At 47.4% G+C, this 25,639-nt stretch overlaps 1 protein-coding gene across 10 annotated transcripts in view; it reads left to right on the top strand.

Moving 5' to 3' along the window:
- grin1a (glutamate receptor, ionotropic, N-methyl D-aspartate 1a) overlaps positions 1–18,524 on the top strand; it is a 35,043-nt gene extending 16,519 nt beyond the window's left edge. For 2 of the 10 annotated variants that reach the window (XM_029252676.1, XM_029252675.1), the window contains 14 exons: positions 316–460; positions 1,634–1,720; positions 1,907–2,042; positions 2,309–2,436; positions 4,118–4,282; positions 4,527–4,645; positions 4,949–5,061; positions 5,190–5,338; positions 5,887–6,044; positions 6,369–6,530; positions 6,749–6,858; positions 7,183–7,328; positions 12,175–12,285; positions 15,869–18,524. In XM_029252676.1, the coding sequence (XP_029108509.1) occupies positions 316–460; positions 1,634–1,720; positions 1,907–2,042; positions 2,309–2,436; positions 4,118–4,282; positions 4,527–4,645; positions 4,949–5,061; positions 5,190–5,338; positions 5,887–6,044; positions 6,369–6,530; positions 6,749–6,858; positions 7,183–7,328; positions 12,175–12,285; positions 15,869–15,937 (1,798 nt within the window). In that variant the 3' untranslated portion in view covers positions 15,938–18,524. Of the gene's footprint in view, positions 1–315; positions 461–1,633; positions 1,721–1,906; positions 2,043–2,308; positions 2,437–4,117; positions 4,283–4,526; positions 4,646–4,948; positions 5,062–5,189; positions 5,339–5,886; positions 6,045–6,368; positions 6,531–6,748; positions 6,859–7,182; positions 7,329–7,754; positions 11,240–12,174; positions 12,286–15,868 lie in introns of those variants that run through there. The other 8 variants (XM_018732910.2, XM_018732915.2, XM_018732909.2 and 5 more) reach the window with 7 other exon arrangements.
- The last annotated feature ends 7,115 nt before the right edge of the window (positions 18,525–25,639 follow it).

Below are 25,639 nucleotides of genomic sequence, written 5' to 3'. Positions count from 1 at the left end.
TACATTATATGTATTAGTTGCTTAGTTGCCCCACCCAGGAGGGGAGGGTAGTCACTGACACTTGGATCCCTCAAAGTTTTTTTTTTTTCTCTCTTATATTTTGTTTGGGAGTTTTTTATTCCTTTCCTCCATGACATATAATAATAACTTTAATAACTTGCATGGATACTGTAGTAATTTAATGTATAGCCGACTATTTGTCTTATCTACTTGTCTATTTGTCCTATGCCTTTGTTCAGCACTCTGTGCTCTTTAAAGATAAATTGAGTTGAATTGAATTGAACTGAATTGCTTATGGAAACTAATTGTTCCCAGAGTTCTGATGTCAACCAAATACCCAGAGGGCCTGACAGGACGCGTGGAGTTCAACGATGACGGAGACAGAAAGTTTGCCCACTACAGCATTCTCAACTACCAGAAGAGTCGACTGATCCAAGTGGGCATTTACAACGGCACGCAAGTACGCTCATTCTTCCTGCTGTTTTCAGCCTGCTGTCACTCTTGTTGTTACATAAACAAGTCAATAAACAAATACAGTACATTTGATTTTGGCAAACCCTTCATTCTCAAGCTGAAATGTAGGTCTAGGCCATTGATTCTCAGCACCTGTCCTCACTTTCCCCCTGTGTATACAGACATAAATTTCTGCTCGGTCCTGATCAAATTCTGAGAACCTAGAACCAGCAGGACCTATTGTTAGTGGGTGACTTGAATCCACGTTGGCATCACTGAGCCCAGTCCTTTACATTTCTATTTTGATTAATTCATTTACCAGATTTTTTCTCCAAAACGACGTACAACTCAGAGAAAACAAAACTGCATACAGACGGAAATATACAGAAACAGACATGAATTGGTATTGAGGGCATATAATGTATTTTCTGACAAATGTAATGACAGAAGATCAGGAGAGAAATGGGTCCAAAAGACATTGCGAAGAAGCAGCATTCCAGTAACAAAAATACGGATAATCATTGCAGATGGTGTTGGATTCATTGATGTAGCTGTCAGGAGATCAGGAGAGAAATGGGTCTGAGACCCTTCTTGAATGGTGGGAGGGACTCAGCGGCTCTGAGGGACAGAGGGAGATCATTCCATAACAATGGAGGCAAAATTGAGAACCTTCAGGCTTTTGATTTAGGACCTCTTGTGTATGGCATCACCAAGCAGTCAGAGACTTAGGAGCATAGCAGTCTGGTCAGAACAAAGCAAACAATCAAGTCCTTTTGGCATGGAGGAGCAAATCTTGGTGGTCTTGTAGCTTGTAACTAGAGTCTCACACACACACACACACACACACACACACACACACACACTGTCTGAACCACCTGTCCCATACAGGGTCGTGGGGAGCCAGAGCTTAACCTGGCAACACAGGGCACAAGGCTGGGGATGGGGGTAAGACACACACTCAGGATGGGACACCAGTCTGCCGCAAGGCACCCCAAGCCCTAGACCCACCGGAGAGCAGGACCCAGTTCAACCCACTGTGCCATCAAACCTCCTTGTAACTAGAGTCTTGAACTTGATATAGGCAGCTATAGTCAGCTAGTAATAAGTAATAAGTGCAATGGTAATAATTATAATCCATAACAGCTACTTCTATCGCTGACTATGAGACATGGCTCCACAGGTTGTGCTGAATAATCAGCGGAAGATCATCTGGCCTGGAGGAGAGACAGAGAAACCAAGAGGCTTTCAGATGTCCACCAGACTTAAGGTGAGAGCCGTGTAATCTGTCTGATCTGAAGCATTGTGGTAGCTCCTGTAAGACCTTACTCCCTTTGTGCCTGTCCACGTTTGGGGAGTTCGCACACAAAAAATGCTGAACAGAAAGGAGATCACGCTGCTGTGAAAGAAACCCGTCGTTTCCTCATCTGTCTCACACGCCCCCTCCTCCTTGCAGATAGTAACCATTCATCAGGAGCCCTTCGTCTATGTGAAACCCACCCTGCAGGATGGGACTTGTAAGGAAGAGTTGACACCCAATGGAGTCTTAATAAAAAAGGTGATCTGCACTGGGCCCAATGAGACCATCCCAGGTAACAAAACAGAGGTGTTTATGGTGTCACTGTTCTCGTACTTGCTCACCGATTACAAAGGGACATACTCCTTGTATGAATCAGGTATGCATACATATATATGTATAGATATATGTTTTGTGCATTTATATATTTATGCATACGTGTGGGTGCTTGCGTGTGTCTCTGTGTGTGTGTGGTTCTCCATGAACGTTACACCGCGATAACCTTTCGGAGGGATGTCTCGGACAGAAAGCGATCGGGGTTGTATGCTGGTTTGGTTACAGGACGCCCCATCGTGCCCCAGTGCTGCTATGGCTTCTGCATTGACCTTCTCATCAAGCTGGCTATGACCATGAACTTCACCTACGAGGTGCACCTGGTTGCCGATGGGAAATTTGGGACGCAGGAGCGGGTGAGTTTCCGTCAAGGCGCGCTTTCATAAATATTCATTGCGCCAACTGTGTTCAGCAATTCTGCCCTCAGCGGAAATACAAAAAACAGGATGTCTGCTTACTGACAGGATAGGGTGTGGTGTGATTTTTTTATGACTAATACTTCACTTACACACTGTAGATCCTAGGATTAATGCAAGATCAGGGCTGCAAGTGTTACAACTAATGACGGCTGTACTGTGTCTGTGTCTTCACCTAAAAGGTTTCCTTTTTAATATTACATAAGTAACACCATGTTCTGCACCGTAGCTGTGTGCTGCAACAAATCCCAGAAGCAGCTGATATCATTACATTATTTAGTTGCGTGTGGGATGCCTTCACCGTAAAAAAAAAAAAAAACACATAGTGCACAACTGTACATTTATATCTCCGAACACGTAGTGGATCTAATCAGGCCAAAACAACAGAGCTCTTCCTTTGGGCTTGACCTTACAATCTTGTGGTCACAAGTTCAATAGTCTACATTTACCTACCAATCAACATCTACAGCCACCTGTCCCAAGTAGGAGGAGTTGCAGCAAGCCAGTGCCTACCCAGCAACACAGGGGGCAAGGCCAAAGTGGAAGGAGATACACCCTGGACAGGATGCCAATCTGCAGCAAGGCACCCCAAGCAGAGATCAAACCCCAGACCCACCACACAGCAGGCACAGGCCAAACCCACTGCACCACCACACCCCCCTGTAGTCTATATTTACACACACACACACACACACACACACACTTTCTGAACCGCTTGTCCCATACGGGGTCGCGGGGAGCCGAAGCCTACCCGGCAACACAGGGCATAAGGCTGGAGGGGATACACCCAGGACAGGACGCCAGTCCATCGCAAGGCACCCCAAGCACGACTCGAACCCTAGACCCACTAGAGAGCAAGACCCAGTCCAACCCACTGCGCCACCACACCCCTCTATATTTACATTTATTCATTTAGTAGATGCTTTTCTGTAAAACGATGTAGATCTCAGAGAAAAATAAAATGAGTGCATTACATCAACAGAAGGATAAATTTAGATCAAGAAATGTGATTCTAGAGTACAGTCAAGTTGTCACAATCCATTATATGAACCAGTATAATGACATATGCATAAAGACTTTTCCATTACTTTTAACTGGAATTTAAGCTTGACGATTATGAAAACGCAGAACACCCGACTCCAGACCGACATCCAAGAAACATAAAGCAATCTGTTGTGACGCTTTAATGGCGGGTGAGTGATCCATCGTGAAGGGACTTCATGGTGGTCTGGGTTGATGAGATTCACCACCAGTGGAATCAACAGAACAAGCAGTATGAGCTGAACTCGATCCTAGCTCACCGCAAATGAAAGGCTGTGGTCTGCAGTTGAACGAAAAGACCACTGAGCTTGGTGTTGCCTGTTTGACTTGAGATTTACACTTTGCCTATGATTGACCTCCTTGGGGTTGGTATCAAAAGTCCTTTTACTGTTGGAGCTAAGTATAATATAGCCAGTATTTACAGACAGCAGGTATTCATCTTTGGGTTCCTTATTCTTTATTGGTTGTGAAGCTGAAACTTAGTTGATGCTGAAGACGGAAGACTCCCCTTGTTCTCAGGTGTGGCTCCGGTCTTCATCACAGCCTTCTGACCTGTTGTTCTGTCAACATTGTGGTGCAGGTGAACAACAGCAACAAGAAGGAATGGAATGGTATGATGGGAGAACTCCTGGGGGGTCTGGCAGACATGATTGTGGCTCCGCTTACCATCAACAATGAACGAGCTCAGTACATTGAGTTCTCCAAGCCCTTCAAGTACCAGGGACTCACCATCCTTGTGAAAAAAGTAAGCTGCATCCCTTAAATATTACAAAAACAGAGAACTGCAAAGAGCGACATGTCCCAAAAGCATAACGAAACATTAGGAATAAAACAAAGCTGATGACAAACCACGTAGATGGAAAAAGGCAAGAGTACCGGAAGATGATCGAAGGAAACGAAATGAGAAGTTATTCATGTTTTGACCCCAGTAGGAGTCTTGCAGCGTGGGCTGGAGCAGCGGTATGACCACCTGTTCTGTGTGTTCACAGGAAATCCCCCGCAGCACCCTGGACTCGTTCATGCAGCCGTTCCAGAGCACACTGTGGCTGCTGGTGGGCCTCTCAGTACATGTGGTGGCGGTGATGCTCTACCTACTAGACCGGTTCAGGTATCGCGGGGACGTAGGGGAGTCTTGTCTGTGTCTGACGTGCCCGTGGTCATCCCCGAGTGTGCGTGTTGTCGTCTTTGTAGTGGGCTGGGAGTCGAGTTCCTCTACAGACTAAGACCATTGCCTCTGTGATCTGCCTCTCGTCCTCTGTCATGTATGGAGCGCCAGAATGCTGGAGCTGGCTGACAGGGTCAGAGGTCACGGGAAGGTATAGGGGTTTGTGGGGAGGGGAGTGCAGCCGGTGGAGAGGAACAGTATTTTAAAACGATGGGTTCTCACTGGATTCCCCACTGTGTCTTCAAGCCCATTTGGAAGGTTCAAAGTGAACAGTGAAGAAGAAGAAGAAGATGCCCTCACCTTGTCATCTGCTATGTGGTTCTCCTGGGGAGTGCTGCTGAACTCTGGTATTGGAGAAGGTAGATGGTGCAACAAAATTGTCTGATCCCATGTACCCGTATCGCCTCACTTCCCCTTTCACGGATAGCATACAATGCCCGGCTCCTTTGCGTGTATGTACTCATATGTGTATATGTTGTACCCACAGGTGCGCCACGTAGCTTCTCAGCGAGAATCCTAGGAATGGTGTGGGCTGGTTTCGCCATGATCATCGTAGCATCATACACTGCCAACCTGGCTGCCTTCCTGGTGCTGGATCGGCCTGAGGAGCGCATCACCGGCATCAATGACCCACGGGTGGGTACCCATGGCAACAGCCCAGCACCACTCTTGTTTGGGACTGCAGGGGTTTAGCATTGGTGCACAGCAAAGGCATACCTTATAAAAGATTATGCCAAATGCTTCCCGTGAATAAGCTATTCATTGTGACATGGACAGGTAAGTAACAGGTGAAACCAAGTGCAGAGTGTCCAAAAGGTGCAATCTTCTAAAACAGATCTTCAGATGAAAGACCCCACAAAAAATAGACACGGTTGCTGGGCAAACCCAAGGTAGTCAAGAAAAATATGAGCAGGAACAAACAAGATTCTGCAGTGCATTTCTTGAATCAGGTTCCTTTTAAAGGTAGCTGCAGATAGGTGTGCAAGGTAAAGCGGTAGAGGTCGGGAGAGGGCTCTCTGGTGTTCATCGGACCGTGTTGAGACTACTTTTTGTAGCGTTAATTTGGCTCATACCACCCACTCCGCCCTCTTATTTCGCTTGGCCCTTGATTTTGGCCACATAACTCAAGGAGACTTGGTAATCATTTCCATCACGTGTGTCTCGTCTCGGTGTTAATCCCTCAGCTGCGGAACCCATCAGACAAATTCATCTATGCCACAGTGAAGCAAAGCTCGGTGGATATCTACTTCCGACGGCAGGTGGAGCTGAGCACCATGTACCGTCACATGGAGAAGCACAACTACGAGAGTGCAGCCGAGGCCATCCAGGCCGTACGAGACAAGTGAGTCCCAGTGTGGCTGGGCAGGGATGGGTGGAACGAGGAAGGGCACCTTTGTTCTGTTCCTCCGATCCAGGGAGATCACTGAGGAGAACGAGCGAAAGAGAAGACCCGCTGGAGGAGCCCTGCCTGGTGGACAGTAGATGTAGGCGTAAGGTTTTTTTTCAGATCGAGCCTGAAAGCTGAACGTCTTGAAGGGAATCCAATGGGGGAGCGTTCGTCCGGCATTGGATTCCATGTGGCTGATGATGATGATGGTAACGGTCCTTACGTAACGCACTGTCCTGTACGTCGTAACCCCACCCCTCCCCCTCAACCCCCCCACAGCAAGCTGCATGCTTTCATCTGGGACTCTGCGGTGCTGGAGTTTGAAGCCTCGCAGAAGTGCGACCTGGTGACCACGGGAGAGCTGTTTTTCCGTTCGGGCTTTGGCATAGGCATGCGAAAGGACAGCCCCTGGAAACAGAATGTGTCCCTGGCTATTCTCAGGTCTGTCCCAGCCGAAGCAGCACGTCTTTATGCATCATCTCCTCATCTTCTGTGCCTTGACCTCTTGACCTCTCTCTGTCTATGTCCGTCTCTGTCTTCCACTCTCGTGTCTGCGTCCTGCGTGTTAGAACGCTGTGGCATTCTGGGCATTGCATTATCCTTCTGCGCCTTGAACTGACTTACGGCTCCTTTCCCCCTCCCCAACCCACTTCCCACAGTTCCCATGAGAATGGCTTCATGGAGGACTTGGATAAAACCTGGGTGAGATACCAGGAGTGTGACTCACGGAGCAATGCCCCAGCCACACTCACCTTTGAGAACATGGCAGGTATGGTCTGCTCTCGGGTACAGGCAAAAATTGAGTGGTTGGACAAAAACTGCAGCGGTAAGATGCTGTAGCTATTTTTGCCCAACAAAATTTGTGGAAGCAAAGGTTGGCTTAGGAAGGAAAACATCAGCAGAAGATTTCACCTTGCCTTTCTTTACACCCATTGGCACCCCTAACAATGGAGGCAGCTCAAGAAAGGCATCACTCAGAAGTGGATGAATGAAGCCCCATCGAGCATTTCGAGGAATGGCCCCCGCTTCAGTGTGAAGTGTTAAGGGGCAACCATGACCTGACCATCCCCTGACCACTTCCGTTCACTTGCAGGTGTGTTCATGCTGGTGGCTGGAGGCATCGCGGCAGGCATCTTCCTCATTTTCATTGAGATTGCCTACAAACGCCACAAAGACGCCCGCAGGAAGCAGATGCAGCTGGCCTTTGCGGCCGTCAACGTCTGGAGGAAGAACCTGCAGGTAGGGCCTCCCCTCTCTTCCTGGAGCTGGGGAGGGGAACGGCAGAGGCAGGGTTCGCAAGAGGCGGACAACAACCCCGGCGTTGGCCCTTCCTCTCCAAGCTGAGGCTAACTGTCACAATGGGATCGCCCCGGCCATAACCGGTGTGTTATGTGCTATCCGGGAGTTGGAGATCAGAGGTCAGAGAGGATATGCTCGCAACGCATATCACCCTGTTGTGACGGCTGCCGCCACAAGGGATCAGTCTAGAGTCCGACAGTGTTGCAGCTCAATGGCGGAGTTCTGCTGTCCCAAGGTTCGCCTGTTTGGGGCAGTCACAGTCAAAGCTCCACCCCCTTGGCATCCAAGGCTACCCGGGGCATCGTAGCACCCTCTAGTGCCCCCCAAAAGGCCGACCGGACCGCTGTCTCTTGTCTGTCCCAACAGGACAATAAGGAGGCTACCGCGAGTCAAGTTGTGGGAACGGCCGGGACTCCGTCATTAGTACGTAAACAAACAGCCCATCCTGTTGCCATGCCATCATCGCTGTTTAGAGTTGGAGTTACTCAAAACAAAGCAATCAAGAAATGAGAACATCGAAACCAAAGTCACACTGCAGCATGTGTGACAAATCCTTAACAGTCTTCTTTTGGTTTGTTAGGTGAAGTAAAACGGAATAGTAAAAAATAGTACTCGATATCAGCATGAGTGCTCGTACATGAAAAAGTAAAGTATAAAAGTAAAACTTAGCACTGACTATAATGGTAATGCTGCAAAGAAAGCGATAAAACACTCAGGCAGCTGACAGACAAGTCAAAATTAGAATAAAAACAATCATAAAGGCAAAAGTTCAATAATGCTGAAAGGAAGCTAATCTGTAAAATCGACCCAGTCAATGCTCTTGTTGCCTAGCAACAATGCTGACAGGGAAATAAACGATAACCCAAAAACTGGAAAGAGGCTTTTCGTGATCTGATGGGCACGACGCAGTGGAAAACTTTTGTAGCATAGGACTCCTTGCACCTTTGCGTTTAACAACGGTTTAACAACCCAACAACAACATATGTAAAGTATAATAAAAATACATAACGACAAATTAGAAATAGCTGAGAATGATTCCGAGCAATAAATAAGTACCTTAAACCGGGGACTCCGTTCCGTGGTTGTGGAAATAAAGACAGAGGACAGAATGTTATGAATTTCTCTGAAGCCGGCTGTTATGAATTCTAAAATCCTAAGGTAACAGTAATAATTGCGTGAAAGACAAATGATTTACAGCGCCGTTAATTGTCCGCTCTGGAAGAAAGCCGAACGCCTCGGATTCCCGCAAACTTAACCTCTTTTGGTACAACGACCTGTCCTGGGTGTGAAAGTGGGCCATGCCTTGAGCTCCGCAGCAGGCAGGGGGCAAGGGGACGGACGGTGGGGGGAGTCGCGCCTCGTTGCCGTGGTAGGCACTGTGTGGCTGTGATGTTGCCGCGGAAACCCCGCAGCCACAAGCTGAGCCCTGCTCTTTCACAACGGTGGCAGCCGTGCCGCGGACAGGTAAGGTCACAGTGCTCCTGTGCGTGTCGGGAAACCCGTGTCCTTCCAACGCTGTCTGTCGTGTGCCCCGATATGCTGTTATTCGTCACGTGTGTGCGTGTATATATATCTATATAGACACACAGCGGCAGTCAAAAGGCATGGGGGCACCTACTATAAAGGACAAAAGTTCAAATAAAAGCATCATAACCATAGACTTGATTTTAATGTTCCTGGATATGTTTGAGGTCATTATAGACAAGCCATATTATAATACCAAAATATCAGTTTTGGTATTGCTCTACATGTTTTTAGGAGAAAAAAATATGCTAATTTGTCCATCGGAACATGATAAAATTACAGATTAAATAGATTAAATTCCAATCTCATGCAAACGGTGAATTTCTATGTAGTTTTATGGCCAATATATAATATGTATAACTATGTGGATATGAGTTGTAGCTCTTGTCCCAGCCGCAGCTCACTTCAGCACACACTTTGAGTATCACTCTGCAGTTCCAACGTTATGGGAAAGTAATACGATAAAATTAATGCAAGATGCAGAAAGGCCGCAGTACCAGGTTTCGGGGGAACTGTCAATTCACCGCTCCTGTATGACAGAGTAGGTCCGGTTCAAATTCCCCCTGGCTGCCTCCCCTTTGACTGATGACATCCAACGTGCGGCCATGAATGGAAAAAAATACAGAAATAAAAATGCCATTAAGAAAATGCCATTTAAACATATCCTTTTGCAGGTACAGATGTGACCGTAATAACAAAATAGCGCATTCTTCCCCGAGTGGAGGGATTTTAGAACGGTTTCCGGATGTTTCCATCATTTTGACTGCTTGTGTGTTTGTGTGTACATATGTATATATATGTATGTGTATGTGCATATGTAAACAATTTTACACATGCGCATATCTACAGTACAGGTAACTCCAGAAACGGTGCACTTATGAATAACCTGCTGTTGCAAAGCGAGCATCTTTCACGCCAGCGCACCCTCGCTGCGTAGTCGCGAGCCTCCTGAGCATCGTCTTCCTCTATTGCAAAGGCTCATTTTGGGAAAAACAAAGTGCATGAGCGGTCAGCACCGCAGCTCCTCGCTGGATGGCATCTTCTCCACCTGCTCTGCCGAAAGCTCTTCCTATAAGCAGGGTCATTCAGAGGTGCACTGTCTTGGGCGGCTGGGTGGCTGTGGGAGGGGCGGCGGAACGAAGCTGGCGGAGTTAGGCGTGCGGATCTCAAAACAATTCCGTTCGACGGGGGAGGGTTGGTGGAAGGTCATGCACTCTCGTCTCTCGTGGTGGACGCTCACTCTCTCTGCAAGTCCCTGCATCTGTGTTGGTCTGAAGCTCTTCTGGTCCAGCATGCTGTGCAGCGCCGAGACTGTGCAAACGCAGCACTTCGCCGGGGGTCAGCGTCGCAAACGAAACCAAACGAAAGGACACCTGCGCGTCAACGGGTGTAGACATTGGTGTCCGTTTCAAAGGCCTTGCTTAGAATCTTTTGTTTGTATGTTTGTTTTGTTATACAACGATAACAACAAGAATAAACTGGTCTCTGTAGGTTACTTTCACTTTGACTGAAGTCCTGCTCCTATCATAATTAAAGAGAAGCATTTTCGATTTTGAGCCCCAAGAAAAAAAGCCTGTTGTCGAATTCACAAACGAAAGTCCGGAAGAGAGTCCGCTGCTCTTTTTCGAAAGCCTCTATTGACTCCCGCCCCCCCCCGATTGTGGTTCGATTTCTTCTGCAGTTGATTTTGTTACGCGGCGAAGTATTAAAGCACACTGTGGAACGGGAGAGTCAAGGGACATGGGGCTCACGAGTCAACAAGAGGCCCAGTCGTGTGACCTGACAAAGGGGACGTCCTGCGGGACAGTGCTGGCCTGGGTCGATTGTCATGCCATTCATCCTGCTTCTCCTGTTCAGTTCCCCATGCTGCATGTCCACAGGCGAAATTCACACCACACTGCCCTCTCCCAAAACGCCCCGCCCATCCCCAGCACCTGTCTCTATCCCTGAGTGTGTGGGGTGAATTTCCGTTATACCCAACACCAGGTATAACGCAACAAGGATTTGATTTGATTCTATACTTGCGTATCGACTGATTATTTGTTTCTCATGGACCTATGCATTTTTATGGTTCCCCAACCCCGTAAAACATGTAACTTTTAACTGCTTGGCTTTTGGTGTCTTTATTTTCGTGAGCTACTCCTTTTGGTTCTGTTATTTGCTTTTGCTTTGGATTATGAAGTGAAAATGACCTTATAGCAGAAGATGAACATTTATTTATTTTTCTTTTTTCCCCCTATGCAGCCCTCTTCCTCTCTAGAGACTCAGGATGTAAGGATACCTAATTATGAGCTTTGTATGCAAACACACCCAGTCTTGTGCTGTTCCTCTCTCTGCCCCGTAGAAGCCTGAGAATAGCCATTGATGACTGAGATGGGGTGATGAAGGTGGGGATGGAAGGAGGGGGGGCAGAAGATATCAAGTCTTCCTCACTTGTCGGCCTACTGCAACATGCACCCCTTAAGGGGCTGGCCAGAGGGGGCACTTGACTAGGGGAGACTTGACTAGGAGAAGTGAAACAAGTCTGACGCTCCAAGAAAGTCAATAGAGTTGTTGGGTTGTTGCAATGGAAACACACAGACTCAGATGTGCACACCTATGCACGCTCAGGTCTTGCAAGAGATGCTGTTATGGCTTGACTGGAAAGTTTGTAGCTCAGTGATGCGTAGCTAGAAGAAGTTTTGAGGTTTAGGTATGCTGGCAGGGGGTTGTGGGGTCAAGGGACAAAGCTGCAGAACAAATAGCTACGCAGGTCCCTTTTGTCCATACTGCACACCGTGAAGTATTAACGGAGCCTGGGACATGTTGGCATCCAGGCGAGGCTCTCCCATGCTTGGCCCGATAGAGGCACATAGAGAGATATGTTGAACCCCAGCAGACATTCTTGTAGACTGTCAGAGCCTGGGATGAGCATATTTACTCATTTACAGTCTTTGAAAAGTGCTGCAGGGCCCATGTGATCTCCACAGAAGGTCAGCCCAACCCATAAGTCATAACCCCACCACTCAAGGGTTGGCTCAGGACAGTGGTACATTTGCTGTAACCCTCCCTTCAAGTAGGCAAGATCTGAAGACCAAGAAATAGATATGGAGGTTCTTCACATCTCAGGCCTTGCAGAGTGAGGTAATGGGACAGGGATGTGGATGTGGGAAGGGAGGATTGGTTGGGGAGTGGGAGGTGGGTGGGTTGGTGGGAGGGGGGCAGAAAGCAAATAAGCTCCACTAGAGAACATCAATAATTCTTCTACATATATTTATTTTAGGATAGGAAAAGTGGTAGAGCAGAGCCCGACCCCAAAAAGAAAGCCTCTTTTAGGTCCATCAGTACCTCCCTGGCCTCCAGCATCAAGAGACGTAGGTCCTCCAAAGACACGGTAAGGAGATGAAGAAAGTACACCCTCCCTGTTACTCTCTTCTTCCTCCTCTTCCTCCTCCTCCTTCTTTCTTGCCCCGTCTCACCCTCTCTCTTTATCCTGCTCCTTCTCTCTTTCTATCTCAATCCCGTCACTTCTTTCTGTCTTTACCTGGCCATCCCATCTTTACTTGCAAGAACGTCCCATTCCAGAGTTTCTTCACCCTCACACATGGAGTTACAGCCATGGCCACATGTCTGTCAGTCAGTCATCGATGCACCATTCAGACATTTGTCGGGGTAGACCCCATAGAGGAAGCAGGCAGTAGTGAAGGCACAAGGCTCCAAAGTCAGTAGGCTAGGAAAAGTGGGTATGGAGTTCAGGAAGGGGGCGTGGCTTAGGAAGGAGACATTCGGGGGAGCAGGGCTTGGTTTAGGAAGGTGTGGTTTGTGCAATGGGTGTGGTTTGGGAGGAGGTGGAAAAGGCAGCAGTCTGCCTTTCTGCCAGTGCTGCTCTTTCTCCCTGATGCTAACCTGGATGTGGCTTGAGTTTCCTTCCTTTATTCTTTTGTTTTGGATGTTGTTTGTTTTGTTGGTGTGTGTACGTTAGCGTTTCCTATCCCTGTATTGCTTGGTCCAGCTCCCACTTCCTTCCATTTTTTTGGTCCCATTTTTCCCCCCTTCCCTTTATGGTTGATATGAAGGCATGCATCAAACTTATGGACGGCATCGAGTCATTGAAATGGCCAATCACCAAGCTTGGGGAAACTAACCTTGCTGTTCTTTTATAGCTAACTTTCTATTTCAGGAGCTTCCTGGTGTCTATAGCACACTGCTGTTGTTGTATATTCCTTCCAGCGTGTTTTTGTCCATGTTTCTCTTTCGCATGCTGTGACGTTTCCTTTGTAGGAGATGCGCTGCACTGTGTCTCAGGCTGCTTGCGTTTTGTTCTTGTAGTCCAGGACATCTAACCCCTTCATAGATGGCGCCTGCCATGGCCCATGGCGACACGCAGGTCTGTCCCCACTGAAAAAGGACTTGTTTCACTTTACCCCCGATTCTTCTCCCACGCACTTTTGGACGAACTGGCTGCAGTGCAAAGAGGACGTGATGCAATTCACTCTTTCTCCTGCCACTCTTCAATAGCTGGGATGGTCACCACCGTTAGGTAGTGCTCTTCTTCGCAGGAATCAATCAACCTGAGGACCAGGTGACCTCGGGGCATCCTTTTTCTCTAGTTAGCGTAACGAAACGTAGCCTGGGAGGCAGACTGGGTCTTTTGTGGGTTCCTTCATGGGTGGACAGTCATCTGCACTGTCAAGTCTCAAGCTGACCGTAGAAGGCGATTGAGGTAGAGCTGGCAAGTAGCAGACTTCAAGGTTTGAACCGTGGGTTTTCTTGGAGGGTGGGCTGTGGGGAGGGGGATGGAGATTCAGCAGACAGTTCTACTTGGTGACCGTTAACGAGAGGGCCAACAAAGCGAAACAAACGGAATGTGATCATCTCCAGTCGTGACCATCATTTTATTTTTTATATCAGTGTTTTTTTGTATAAATGGATATCAATGGATTTTGAGTGTCGGTGTCCCCCCACTACATGCCACGCTGTTCTTTTCCCTCCGCCCGCATGATTCTTGGGTTGTCGTAGAGTAGTAGACTTCTCTCTCGCTGTTCACCTGTCTCTCAGCAGGAGGCGCTGTGGGCTATGATTCGGAATGCTAACAAAGATCAACCTCAGTGACATGAGGTTTAACAGGGGTATTAAAAGCACTTAGATGCAGCTCCCAGGTTGAGTCACAAGCAGTCAGAATTTTGGGAAAAAAAAGAAGTCAGACTTTTTTTGCCGCGTATAAGCAGTGTGACAAGACGCCACTGCCGTTTTGATGTTCTGTGATCCAGTCCATGGGAGCAGCATCGAAGTTGCTTTTAGAAGTTGACAAAAGTGAAAGCATGGGCAAACATGTAGGTACAAGGCTATCATCACAGCCCACACAGTACTTCTTCAGTTGCATAACTCCCAGCAGAACACCACTTCTCTCCCTGGGTCAAAGACATAGTGAAAATATGCACTTTGAATGTTTGGAGATTAAATTCAAAATACTACACCCAATTATTTATATCTGCAAACTTCTTCATGACGATGACTGTGACTGAAGACAATTGGGAACTGCTGAGTTTCTTTGTACTCACAAGGAAATACTCACCTCTCAATAGTTTATCGGCAGCTTTCTCAAATTTTGCGTAGTTTATACCCATTCTTTATTCAAGTTTGATCTGAGATTTATTTAAAAAAATGAACAATTAATTTTTTTGCTCCAAGCAAACAATCATATAGTTCATTTTCTTTCTTGGATGATGTCATTGTTTCACTGTAAGTGGGATGTTTCCAACGAGTCTCTGCTTCTTTTGGCTCAAACTGCTGTACTGCTACACAGTAGGATGGATTTGTGCCTAAAAATTGAAAAGGCCTGAAAAAAAAACTGAAAAAAGCCTTAAACTAAAATGTTAATATTTGCAGTTTCCTTTAGTTCTGATTTTCTGGCTACCTCGACAAAGCTTACGTTGTATACGGAGAAAAGGAGGAACAGATTTTTATGTAAAATCAAAGTGCGGGTGCAGGGGATTAGCTCTGTGTTGGAAACATCTCATACATATAGAAAGTGCATGATTTGCTACCACGGTATTTCTCCAAGCACACAAACCACTAAACAGCTCTAGTCTTACAATTGGCTGTCAGATGTATAACTGTAAATGGGTTTAACATGGTGTCATCAGAGGCTGTCAGTGATAAAATGTATTTAATTGCATAACTGCATTGACTGCCCCTGAAACATCCTTACCATTGTAAAATATGGTAATTGCCACGATGAAAGGCACAGCTTAATGTGTCACTCTTCCTGTTTCATCAAGGCACTTAGCATGCTAATTGAGCACTTGCATGAGGTATAAATTCGGGCAATTTAGTATAAGCAGAATGGAGAAATGCACTCTGAACATTTTCTCTTTACATTGGTGATGGAATTGAGAGTCCCATATGTAAAGCACACCGATTCACTCTCATAGCGTTGTAAACTGTCCACCAGGTGCTAGAATAAAAAAAATAATAATTTGTTATAATAAATCTGATTAAGTTTTTCCGTGATCCTTGTCTAATCCGTAATCTAATCCGTAATCTCTGCTCCACGCGTGTCTGTCGGAAGAGCAAGAACATTCAAATGAATCAGTTCAGCTTTACAGCACGGGTCCCATTTCCATCCCTCTGTGACATTTTAACTGCTCGAACCTCAGGCCACTCAAGTACCACTGAGCCGCCGTGATCACGTGACCTTGCTCGGCCAATCGGAGCTCAGCGAGGCTCACGTCACAAAAGCTTTCGCAGTATCCCAAAACGTTGACTCCACCATTCCGAATCAGAGGTGAACTCACGCGGCCTATTGGTCGAATGGGGGAGAGGGGGGAGTGGCCAAAAGGGAGCATCCGCTTTGACAGCGAAGGCTGAGCCAAAGTGCTGCTCCTTTTTGACGGAAAACGAAATGCGAAACGACTGACGTCCCTTTTTCTGTGTGTGCGCGTGTGTGTGTGTGTGTGCTGTTCTTATTCCTGCAGCAGTACCCACCCACGGACATCACGGGCCAGCTGAATTTATCGGACCCATCCGTCAGCACCGTGGTGTGAGAGAGAGAGAGCGAGAGAGAGAGAAAGAGAGAGACAGAGAGGGAGATATGTCTGGACTTGAGCAAGCAAGAGGGACGGGGAGAGGTCCTGCGCACGATACCCTGATTCTGAGCCAAAGCTGTGGATCCATTGCTGCCGGACCATCTGCGCCATCGCTTACTCACCGGAGCCAAACGGAGCCCGCATCTGACGTTCCAGCTTGACCCCGCCCCCTGCCAACACCCCCCCCCCCCCACCCCTTCCCAAACTTGCACTGAGACTGTGAGCCAGCCCTCAACGGAGCTCCAGCACCCTGACACTCACATGTCATGTGTGTCCAAGAGCTCGGAACCAGTACCCCCTCACTCCTACCTTGCCACCCCCACCTACTACGCCGTGTGGAATTTGCTAGAAAGAAAACCACACCTCCACGTTAGTTTTTACACGTGTACAGAGTAGGATTTCTTACAGCGACACGCCCGACGGGATATGTACGGCGCGGATAGTTTTTGTGCATGCCGACAAACCGCCGTTCACCTTTAAATGTATTTTATCGATAATTTTCTGTATTCGCTAAGGGAAAACATACCAATATGTCACGTTAAACATTTCGCAAATGCACTCGATGAACGTGCCAAGCTCTAGTACTGACAATACCGGTACGGTAAATGTCAAACTGCAGCCGTAGAAATGATGAGAGACGAGGCCCAACGGAATCACCGCAGGCCATGTGACCCACCGCAGCCCTGGAAGCCTGTTGAGCTCATGAGCTCTGCTGGACTTGACGATATTGAGACCGTGCGCCCGTTGGTCGCGGAGGTTCGCGGCGCTATGAAATTTAAGACATCGGCCGTTTATTGTTTCTTTCCTACATCTCGAGGTCACCTCGCTCACTCCTGCATCGCTGTTCTTCTTAGACCTCAGCCTCCGTCATCGGTGGCACTTACATACCGCGTTTCCCGCTCGCTTTTCGCTTCCTCTCCTCCCGGGGGCGCCCGGCAGCCGACGTCTTTTTCGCCTCCTTCTTCTTCACCGTCGCTTCCGTGGTATCTGAGGACATTTTTGACGGGCCTGATCAAGGGTGCGACGCGTTTCTCAGCCGCGGAGGAAGAGACGCGGGACTTTAATTTACCTGCTTTTACTTTAGAAAAAGAACATAAGAGATTGTGTGACTTGCGTACTTGTCTTCAGTATCACATGGTAGCTGTTTGTGGTTGGTCAGTGGGAGACTTTTACTTTTACGCTGCATCCAAATGTGCCGGGTGACGCGTTGCGTTGTATTCTCTGCTCTCTCTCTCCTTTGAGCCGTTTCCTCCTTTCCCCGGCGGTTCTTTCTCAACTTCAGTTCCATAGGTGCATCAAAGGGCCGCGTTTTGCTTCCAACCGGCACCTCGTCCTTCGTGCGAAACCCCGCGCGGAGACGCCGGCTTTTGCGCGAATGACAGGAGGTGAGGGTTTTTCTAAGAGCTTTCCGACATTTCCCACTCGATCCGCAGGCTCGGTTGGGTGCAAAACGGGCCGTTTCCCAAACTCTGGAGTCGAGAAACTGTTGCGCTGCTGAGCGTTAAATGAGTACCTGACACTACCTGTTCCCTGTACAGAAACCCTCCTCCTCAGACTATGACACTGTCCAGCACTTTAATGTGGGGCTTCACTTTTTCATTAATTCCCATCACGAAAACGGCAATGAATATACATGCCTACATACATTATGCATACATATATACATATATCTGTATGCATATCTGTATATATGTACGAATGTGTGTGTGCGTATATATATAATGAAATTAGATCTTAGGTTATTTCGTAAATAATTGCTGTGTGTCACATTAGGTTTATTGGGGAGTAATGAGATTTTTTTCTTTTTGTCTCTTAAGAAAGGAGTTTCACTTGAGATGCGGGATTTCTTTTTTTTGGCCCGAGTGCCAGAGACTGAATATATTAATTGTTTTTAATTTACTGATTATGCAGTCCTTAGTTAAAGGTAAATAAGTTAAGCATTAAGTATATAGAAGTCGTCAGACTTGAAGGGAGGCGTTCCCTCTGTTCACAATCTCTTACATATATGCATGTGTATTTATCTATCGATCATTATCTATTGCTTTATGTATGTTTATTGATCTTGCACTCTATAGATTTTGCACATCTGGGTGTATCTCTGAGAATGCGGGCGTTTGGTGTGCGGTGTAAATGCTGCCGGATTACTTTCGCTGTCCAAGACTGATGTGCTTGGCACCGCCTGCTGAAGGGCTCATCTTCGTCCAGCAGATGGGGCCTTTTTGCTTGAAGAAGAGCGCTTTACAAATATTAACTGAATGGAATTTTAATCAAATTGTGCAGTGCGCCGCTGTACGGAGCAGTAAACCGCGGTAGGGCGCCGACGGAGCGAACGCTTCCCGGCTGCCGTTTTCAAGAAGGGAAATTGTATTGAACTATTTATGCATTTATTTATTTCAGGGTCACAATTGTTAATCTCTGTTATGGAAGTATATTAAGGGAATATGCCATGTCTTTAAACCCTCTGTACATATATGTGAATGTAAATAAAGTGTATTTATATGTGCCAATTAAAACAAGGTGACCAGCACATGAGCTACTGATAATTAAGATATTTATGGATTTCATTTTTGAACAAGGGCAACGGGGGGGGTCACTGCAAACCCTTGGGCTGCAGACTCAGACATGGCTTGCCAAGCGCTCCGATTGAAGCCAGATGCTTCATCGGAGCCAGGGGGTGCTGGTTGAGGTGCGGGTGTGGTCGTGACAGTTAGGTGTCTTAAATGCAGTTTCGACTTGTGATGGGTTTCTTGGAGCGTAACCCCATCGTAAGTCGGGGACCACCTATATATAAATAGGAATACATTAATTAATTTTATTCTAGTGCACATATATCAAGATAATACTACACATGAGCTATAGTCCAGAATACTACAGATATATCTCCAAGGGTTCCTGCCTGCCAGGTGTTTCGGGGTTATGAACGATGACGTTGGACAGGATGAAGTTACCATCCAGCCCTTCAGACCGAGAGGTTGCCGACATATACTCTGCCATCATTGGATGCGACTTTGGACGTGAAGAAAACTGCTCTGGGCCTTTGGTTGTTTTCCAGAAAAAATTCCCACAGCTCCCAGCTCTCCACTCTGAGAAGTCAGCAGGTTTACTGTCACTCTGCGGTCTAACAGGTAGGTCAGGATTTTGCCAGGAGTCACTATAAATACCTGTTCCTTGCAGTAACACTGCAGTGGCACCCATGGCGGGGCTTCTTGGCTTTTTCGCCCGCTATTCTCGGGTCATTCTCAGCGCTCCAAGACCTGATGATGACACTCCCGTGTAAGCGGTCGGACTTTTTGCAAGCGAGCCGGCGAGGATGATGTCATAGCTTCATAACTGAGGAGTATTACATTCCGAAGAACCGGTCATACAGCTGGTGTGAGAGAGACGCTCTGCAACGTGGTCGTCTAGAGAATACCGCCCAACACAACATCTCCACAAGACATTGCATGCGGCCTCACCGTGTCGATGCAGTGCGCTGACACCACCACGCACACACAGAGTGTCTGAAGGACACCACAGCGTTTCATTTCCCCACAATACCCAGTATTAAGTTGCCCAGTATCGCCTGTTACTCACACACACACATTTTCAGAACCGCTTATCCCATACGGGGTCACAGGGAACCGGAGCCAACCCAGTAACACAGGGCGTAAGGCCGGAGGGGGAGGGGACACACCCAGGACGGGACGCCAGTCCATCACAAGGCACCCCAAGCGGGACTCAAACCCCAGACCCACCAGAGAGCAGGACTGTGGTCCAACCCACTGCACCACCGCACCCCCATCACCTGTTACGATTCTTAATAATGTTACTCCATGAACATGGGGTAACATGTTTAACTTTGGTGTGAAACAGCTTACAATTTGCCCCAACTACACACTTGACCCACTGCTGACTCAAGGTTACAACAGCAGGAACCATCACGAGTTCCGAAGAACAGGTGAAAAGTTTGAGTTCCTAACTATTACAGCACCTGCTTGTTTTACGTGACACCACACCACTATTATTCATCTTTTATTCACCCATCACATGCCTTTCTCCCAAGCGGCTCACGGCGTTACTGCTGAACGTTGAGTTACAATTCCCACATTTACATTTATTCATTTAGCAGACGCTTTTCTCCGAAGCGACGTGCATCTTCAGACGCTCATTCATACAGCAGGGTATTCTGACTATATCAGCTCAGAGTAAATATCTTAATCGATGCTACGACAGCGGGAGGTGGGATCCAAAGCCATTTACATGGCTTACATTGTAACCTGTGTAATTGGTCATCTATTTCACTAAGGTATAAAGCATTATGGAGACACATTGACAACATTGTGAGTATAACCCAGTGGTGGGACACAATTCTTATCCCACCAAGACAAGATATTATTATTATTATTATTATTATTATTATTATTATTATTATTATTGCGACATGAGGGCTTTACAGATGAGTCATCCTGTGATTCAGTGCAGGGCCCAGGCTGTAACCCTCCACCCACTGCAGCAGCCCTCTGTCGGCTGTAACATGTGAGTGGATTCTGTTTTACTCACACTGGGTCACTTCCCAGCCAGAGATGACTTTCCCCGTTGTGCGGAATATCATGTGCTCAAGTTGTAACGTAAATGCCAAAATCAACACTGTTGCGTGTGCCTTCTAGGAAATAGTGGTTCTTCTACCCGGCTTACAAAAGGGGAATAAGGTGCCGAATTGCCCAATTTAAGCACGGAGCTCCTCTAAGGAACATCATGGGAATTCACACACACACAGTCAGAAACCACTTGTCCCATGCAGGGTCATGGCAAGCTAGAGCCTAATCCAGCAGTACAGAGCACAAGGCTGGAGAAGGAGGGGACACACCCAGGGCAGGGCGCCAGTCCATCACAAGGCACCCCCAGTAGGACTTGAACCCCAAACCCACCCGAGAGCAGGACCCAGCCAAGCCCACTTCGCCACCACATCCCTCATGGGAGCTCTGGCTTGTTTATTAGCACATTACGTTTTGTGGTAATTTTGCAGCGAGGCTTTTTAAAGACATCGGACAGATCAAAAGAGACATGGAATAAAAGGACGAAAAACACACACTTCTGCTTTGAAAGTATTGCTATGGAATGGATTTTTGTTAAGGAAATGAAAGCTGAATTTCACTACCCCATTCATTCGAGAAGTTTTTATACAAGTTTTTATTTTCAATTAAATGCGGAGGAGCGTTTAAAGCACAACTAGACTCATTCACACACCGTAAGAGGGAACACACTGTACCTTTCGCTTAACGGGGCTGTTCTTCTCATACCAGGTGATGGAAAGCGAAATATTACCAAGAGAATTGCAAACAAATTGTTAAAAAGTCCTGCTGATTTAATGGCCTGGGATCTTATTTATTCACAAGTAAACCGTGAAACTCTCAGTGAACACTGGGTTCTCTGGAGGTGAAGGGGGGGGGGGGGGGGGGGGAATCAACCTGTTGTCCTTAAAAGGTGTTTTTCAGGATGGGAAAAGACAGGAGGAGCAGAAGAAACACACACACACACACACACACACACACAGCTGGTCTGCAGAGCCTGGACGTGTCGTTGCACATGTCCACAGTGCAGAGCGGAGGGTCATTAGAAACTAGAGAGTCCCAAACGCACTCAAGAGTGGTGGAGTGAGAGAGCGAGAGAGAGAGAGAGAGAGAGAGAGAGAGAGAGAGAGAGAGAAAGAGAGACTGAGACAGGGAGAGAGAGACAGAACAAGATCAAGAGCAACTGAAGACAACACATCATTTGCTCAGTCATATTAATTTTTTTCATTTTTCAAAACAGAGCTTTGTAAGTTTTGGCAGCTGCTCCAGGAAGACTTCCCCCAAGGAGCCTGTTTCCAGGTAGGTCTTACAAGAAGCATCTACACCGTGGGGTCAGTGGGGTGCGTATGGATGTGTACGGATGTGTACCGTAGTATCACACGTGCGAAGAAAGAGAGTAGTCTGTCTCGACGCGACGTTCCACTAATGTCCTCCGTTCAGTTCGCTACCAAGACCCGTTCATAGTTCAAATCTCAGCTTTTTTGTGCGGAACTAGAAATCTTGAGCCGTCTGACTCGCCGGTGCGCGTGGAACAAGTCGGATAGAACTGATCATTAATAATTAATAAACGAGATATGTTGCCGTCTAACTGCTGGTACAGTCTGCAGCAGGTGAGGCCGGTTCCACAGGTGACACGCCGGTGGAGCGGCGAAGTTGGCGGGTCATGCAGTGAGGTGTCGGAATACGGAAGGAATCGCTGCCCCGAGCCACCGGCGAACAAAACGGTGGTGCGGCTTGTTTACCCTGGTAATGACTAGCTTAAGGCTGAGGAGCGTGCTCGGTGCTGCAGGGATGCTGCGGGCACGTGACGCGATAAGGCACTGTAGAGGTGGAGCCGCACCCGCGCAGCTCCGGGACGAGCCGCTGGACCGGTTGCGTGTTTACACGTGTTCCCGTGTGTTGTTTTTCCTCCGCAGCAGCACCCTGGGGATGACTGAATCGGAGCAGTGCTCGGGTTCCGAGGGCTCCTGGGAACCTTTCCTCCTCCTGCCTACCGTTTCCAGGCTGAAACGGTTCCTTTGGCGATTCCAGCATCCGGGGCCCTCGGATGCGAGGCTCGAGAGCGGGGGTCCCGCGGAGAAGGAGGGCCCCGCTCTGCCGGGCTGCGGGCAGCGCCTCCTCCTGCCCCTCGTCGTCCTGCTGGCCCTGGCGGCCGTGGCGCTCCTGCTGCTCTGGAACTACCAGTGTATCTTCGTGTGGCATCTCTGCAAGGAGGGGAACTCGGCGGTGCCGCTGTTCGGGGACCCAGGACCCGGAGGGACACTCATAGAGGAGGACGGGGGCTGATTGAGCAGAAGCTCCCCTGGGGTGGGGATCTGGGGTTTCTCAGGTTCGCGTTCACCAGACCCAGCGAGCGTCCTCACTTCCTCCTCCCAGCCGGAACAGCGCCACCGTGTGGACAGCCACCGCGAAACACGACGCCCACGTAGCTTCTGGACTCCTGAACGGGTTCGGAGCAGAAACACAGCGACCCGGGCAGATTGCGTCACCCCAGTCCGGGGAGGACGTGCTGCAGACCACCTCATTTTCAGCGCTCAGCCGAAAGATTGCGGCATTTCCTCTTCTGGCTGCTGCCCACGTTTTGTTTCATTATCAGTTATCAGTAGCCCCCTCCCTTTCCTCTTTTCTTTCTTGATTCTCCTTGATTAAGCAGTGGCTTAACTTGGCAGGATGCGCTTTGTTAAGAAGTTTGACGTTTCATGTGGCATTGTACAATCAAGACTAAATATGCTACGTATTTATGGAAAACTAAGATACTACTAAGGAAAATCAGTATTCTGCGCGTGCTCATGATGCATTTTTGTTTCGCTTTAATTTAGAGTCACTTAAAAGAACATTAAAAATAATTTATATCATTCAGACAAAAATGGATAATTATATAAATTAGCTACAGTCATCCCTTGGATTTTATACTCTGTGTGTAAATTTCTGTGGATATTTGTCGGCGATCACTCTGATTGGCAAGCAGCTGTCGATCACGGTACATGTTATAATCAAAAATTCCAATGTTTGTTGGGCTCTGTGCTTCAGTGTAGTTACAATACTTAATGTTTTGAGGCAGAATAGTTGTGAATCAGAAATGTTAACCACATAACATTTAAATAAATGCAAATTATTTGAGTATAACTCGCTTTGTTTTATCTGCATCCACAGCACTGCAAAAGGGTCAGAAGTCACTGCTGTCGTAATGATGCCTTATAAAAAAATAGTCATTTTTACAGCATTTTTACATGGGTGGCACAGCAAGTAGCGCTGCTGTCTCACAGCGCCTGGGTGGTGTGAAAGGATGTGAGTTCGTTCCCGCTCAGTCTGTGTGGAGTTCGCATGTTCTCCCTGTGTCTGCATGGGTTTTCTCCGGATGCTCTGGTTTCCTCCCATACTCCAAAGACATGCTGGTCAGGTTCTCCCATAGTGTGTGAGTGATGGAGAGAGTGTGTTCCGCTGATGTATGGATGAGTGACCCAGTGTAAGTAGGGTATCTAGCAGTGTAAGTCACCGCGGTGAATAAGGTGTGTGGGCTGATAACACTACACAGAGTTCATTGGAAGTTGCTTTGGAGAAAAGCATCTGCTAAATGAATAAATGTGCATACTCTTTTCCACTTCACAAATAGATATGAGCTCGAGCTGATTGACTTCCTCTGGTCAAGTACTAATTCCATGTTGTTTCTGATTGCTGTGTTTTTTGTGTGTGTCATGGAGTGTAATGTCAGGAATGTTTAGACGTGCTTCTTCAGACCTTTCTGGCTTGACTGTGAAGGCCTCAGGCCTGAACTTTGGGTGACACCCCCGTGTTCACGGGTTCAGCAGTCCCATGCGTCTACAGGCTCGGCGCAGGAAAAATGTGCCTCTCCTTAGCTCATTGACATTTAGGAACCCTCTGGAGACCTTTGGTGAGCCAGCACAAGATGTTATTTCTTATCCTATATTTATGCCCATGACAAGTTATTATCCTCAAAGGACCTGATGGCAGGAATGGAAGGGACAATCAAAAAAAGAAATTTTTTCCATACTTTTGAGCTATGACTTCTGCATATGCTCTCTTTCTAGACATGCATTTGTGACAAAAATAAAACTGTCATAGCTCTTCCCAAAGGTTGACCTTGTTTTGCAGTGTCACACTTATGCTGAGGGATGTGCAACAGCGCCAACGCAAGTAATAGTGGTGAAGCTGGGAAGTGCAGCTGATGTGCATTACATCTACATTCATTTATTTAGCAGACGCTTTTCTCCAAAGCCACTTACAATGTTATGCTACCTACGATTATTTATCAGCTGGGCAGTTTTACTCGAGCAATTCAGGGTAAGTACCTTGCTCAAGGGTACTACAGCTGGAGATGGCATTCGAACCTATGACCTTTGGGTCCGAAGATAGCAGCTCAAATCACTATGATACCAGCTGCTCCATTATAAGATACATTTCTTTACCTTTAGATGAAAAAGAAAACATGGAAAAAAAAACCATTGAAAGAGCTGGAAATTGACGATTGATGGATGGATGGATGGATGGATGGATGGATGGATTGCTATGCATGAATCTGTAAAGCCAGCATTGGCCACAAGAGGGAGACAAAGACTGCAAACCTCCGCAGGACACACACACACACACACACACACACACACACACACACACACACACACACACACACACACACACACACACACTCCTGATTTTCTTTTATAAAAGATAGATAGGATAGATAAGACAAGATATTTTATTGTCACTGTATGCTATTCAATGAAATTTCATGTGGCAACCCCCAGAAGAGCAGCAGTAGAAAGAACACTTGAGACAAACAAACAAATATTAGATTGAACTTTGGAATCCTCGGTCCTTAGTATCCATTGGTGGTGGATGTGGGGGAGTAATGGAGGTGGCGTTGGGCAAGGAGGGGGTGATGGTGGCCACAACTCTGGGAAAGAAGCTGTTCCTCAATCTGTTGGTGCAGGATTTTATTGTCCTGAACTGATTGCAAGACAGCAGAGGTTCAAACCGGGAGTGACCGTGGTGTGTGGTGTCCTTCTTGATACTGGCAGCCTTCTTCCTCAGTCAGCTAGCATAGGTAGTGTCCAAGTTGGGGAGCTCCATTCCGACAATGAGCTGAGGAAGA

This window comes from Scleropages formosus, chromosome 6 (assembly GCF_900964775.1).
Source record: "Scleropages formosus chromosome 6, fSclFor1.1, whole genome shotgun sequence".
In the NCBI taxonomy this organism is placed as follows: domain Eukaryota; kingdom Metazoa; phylum Chordata; class Actinopteri; order Osteoglossiformes; family Osteoglossidae; genus Scleropages; species Scleropages formosus.
This window is presented reverse-complemented; position numbering and strand designations above follow the sequence as displayed.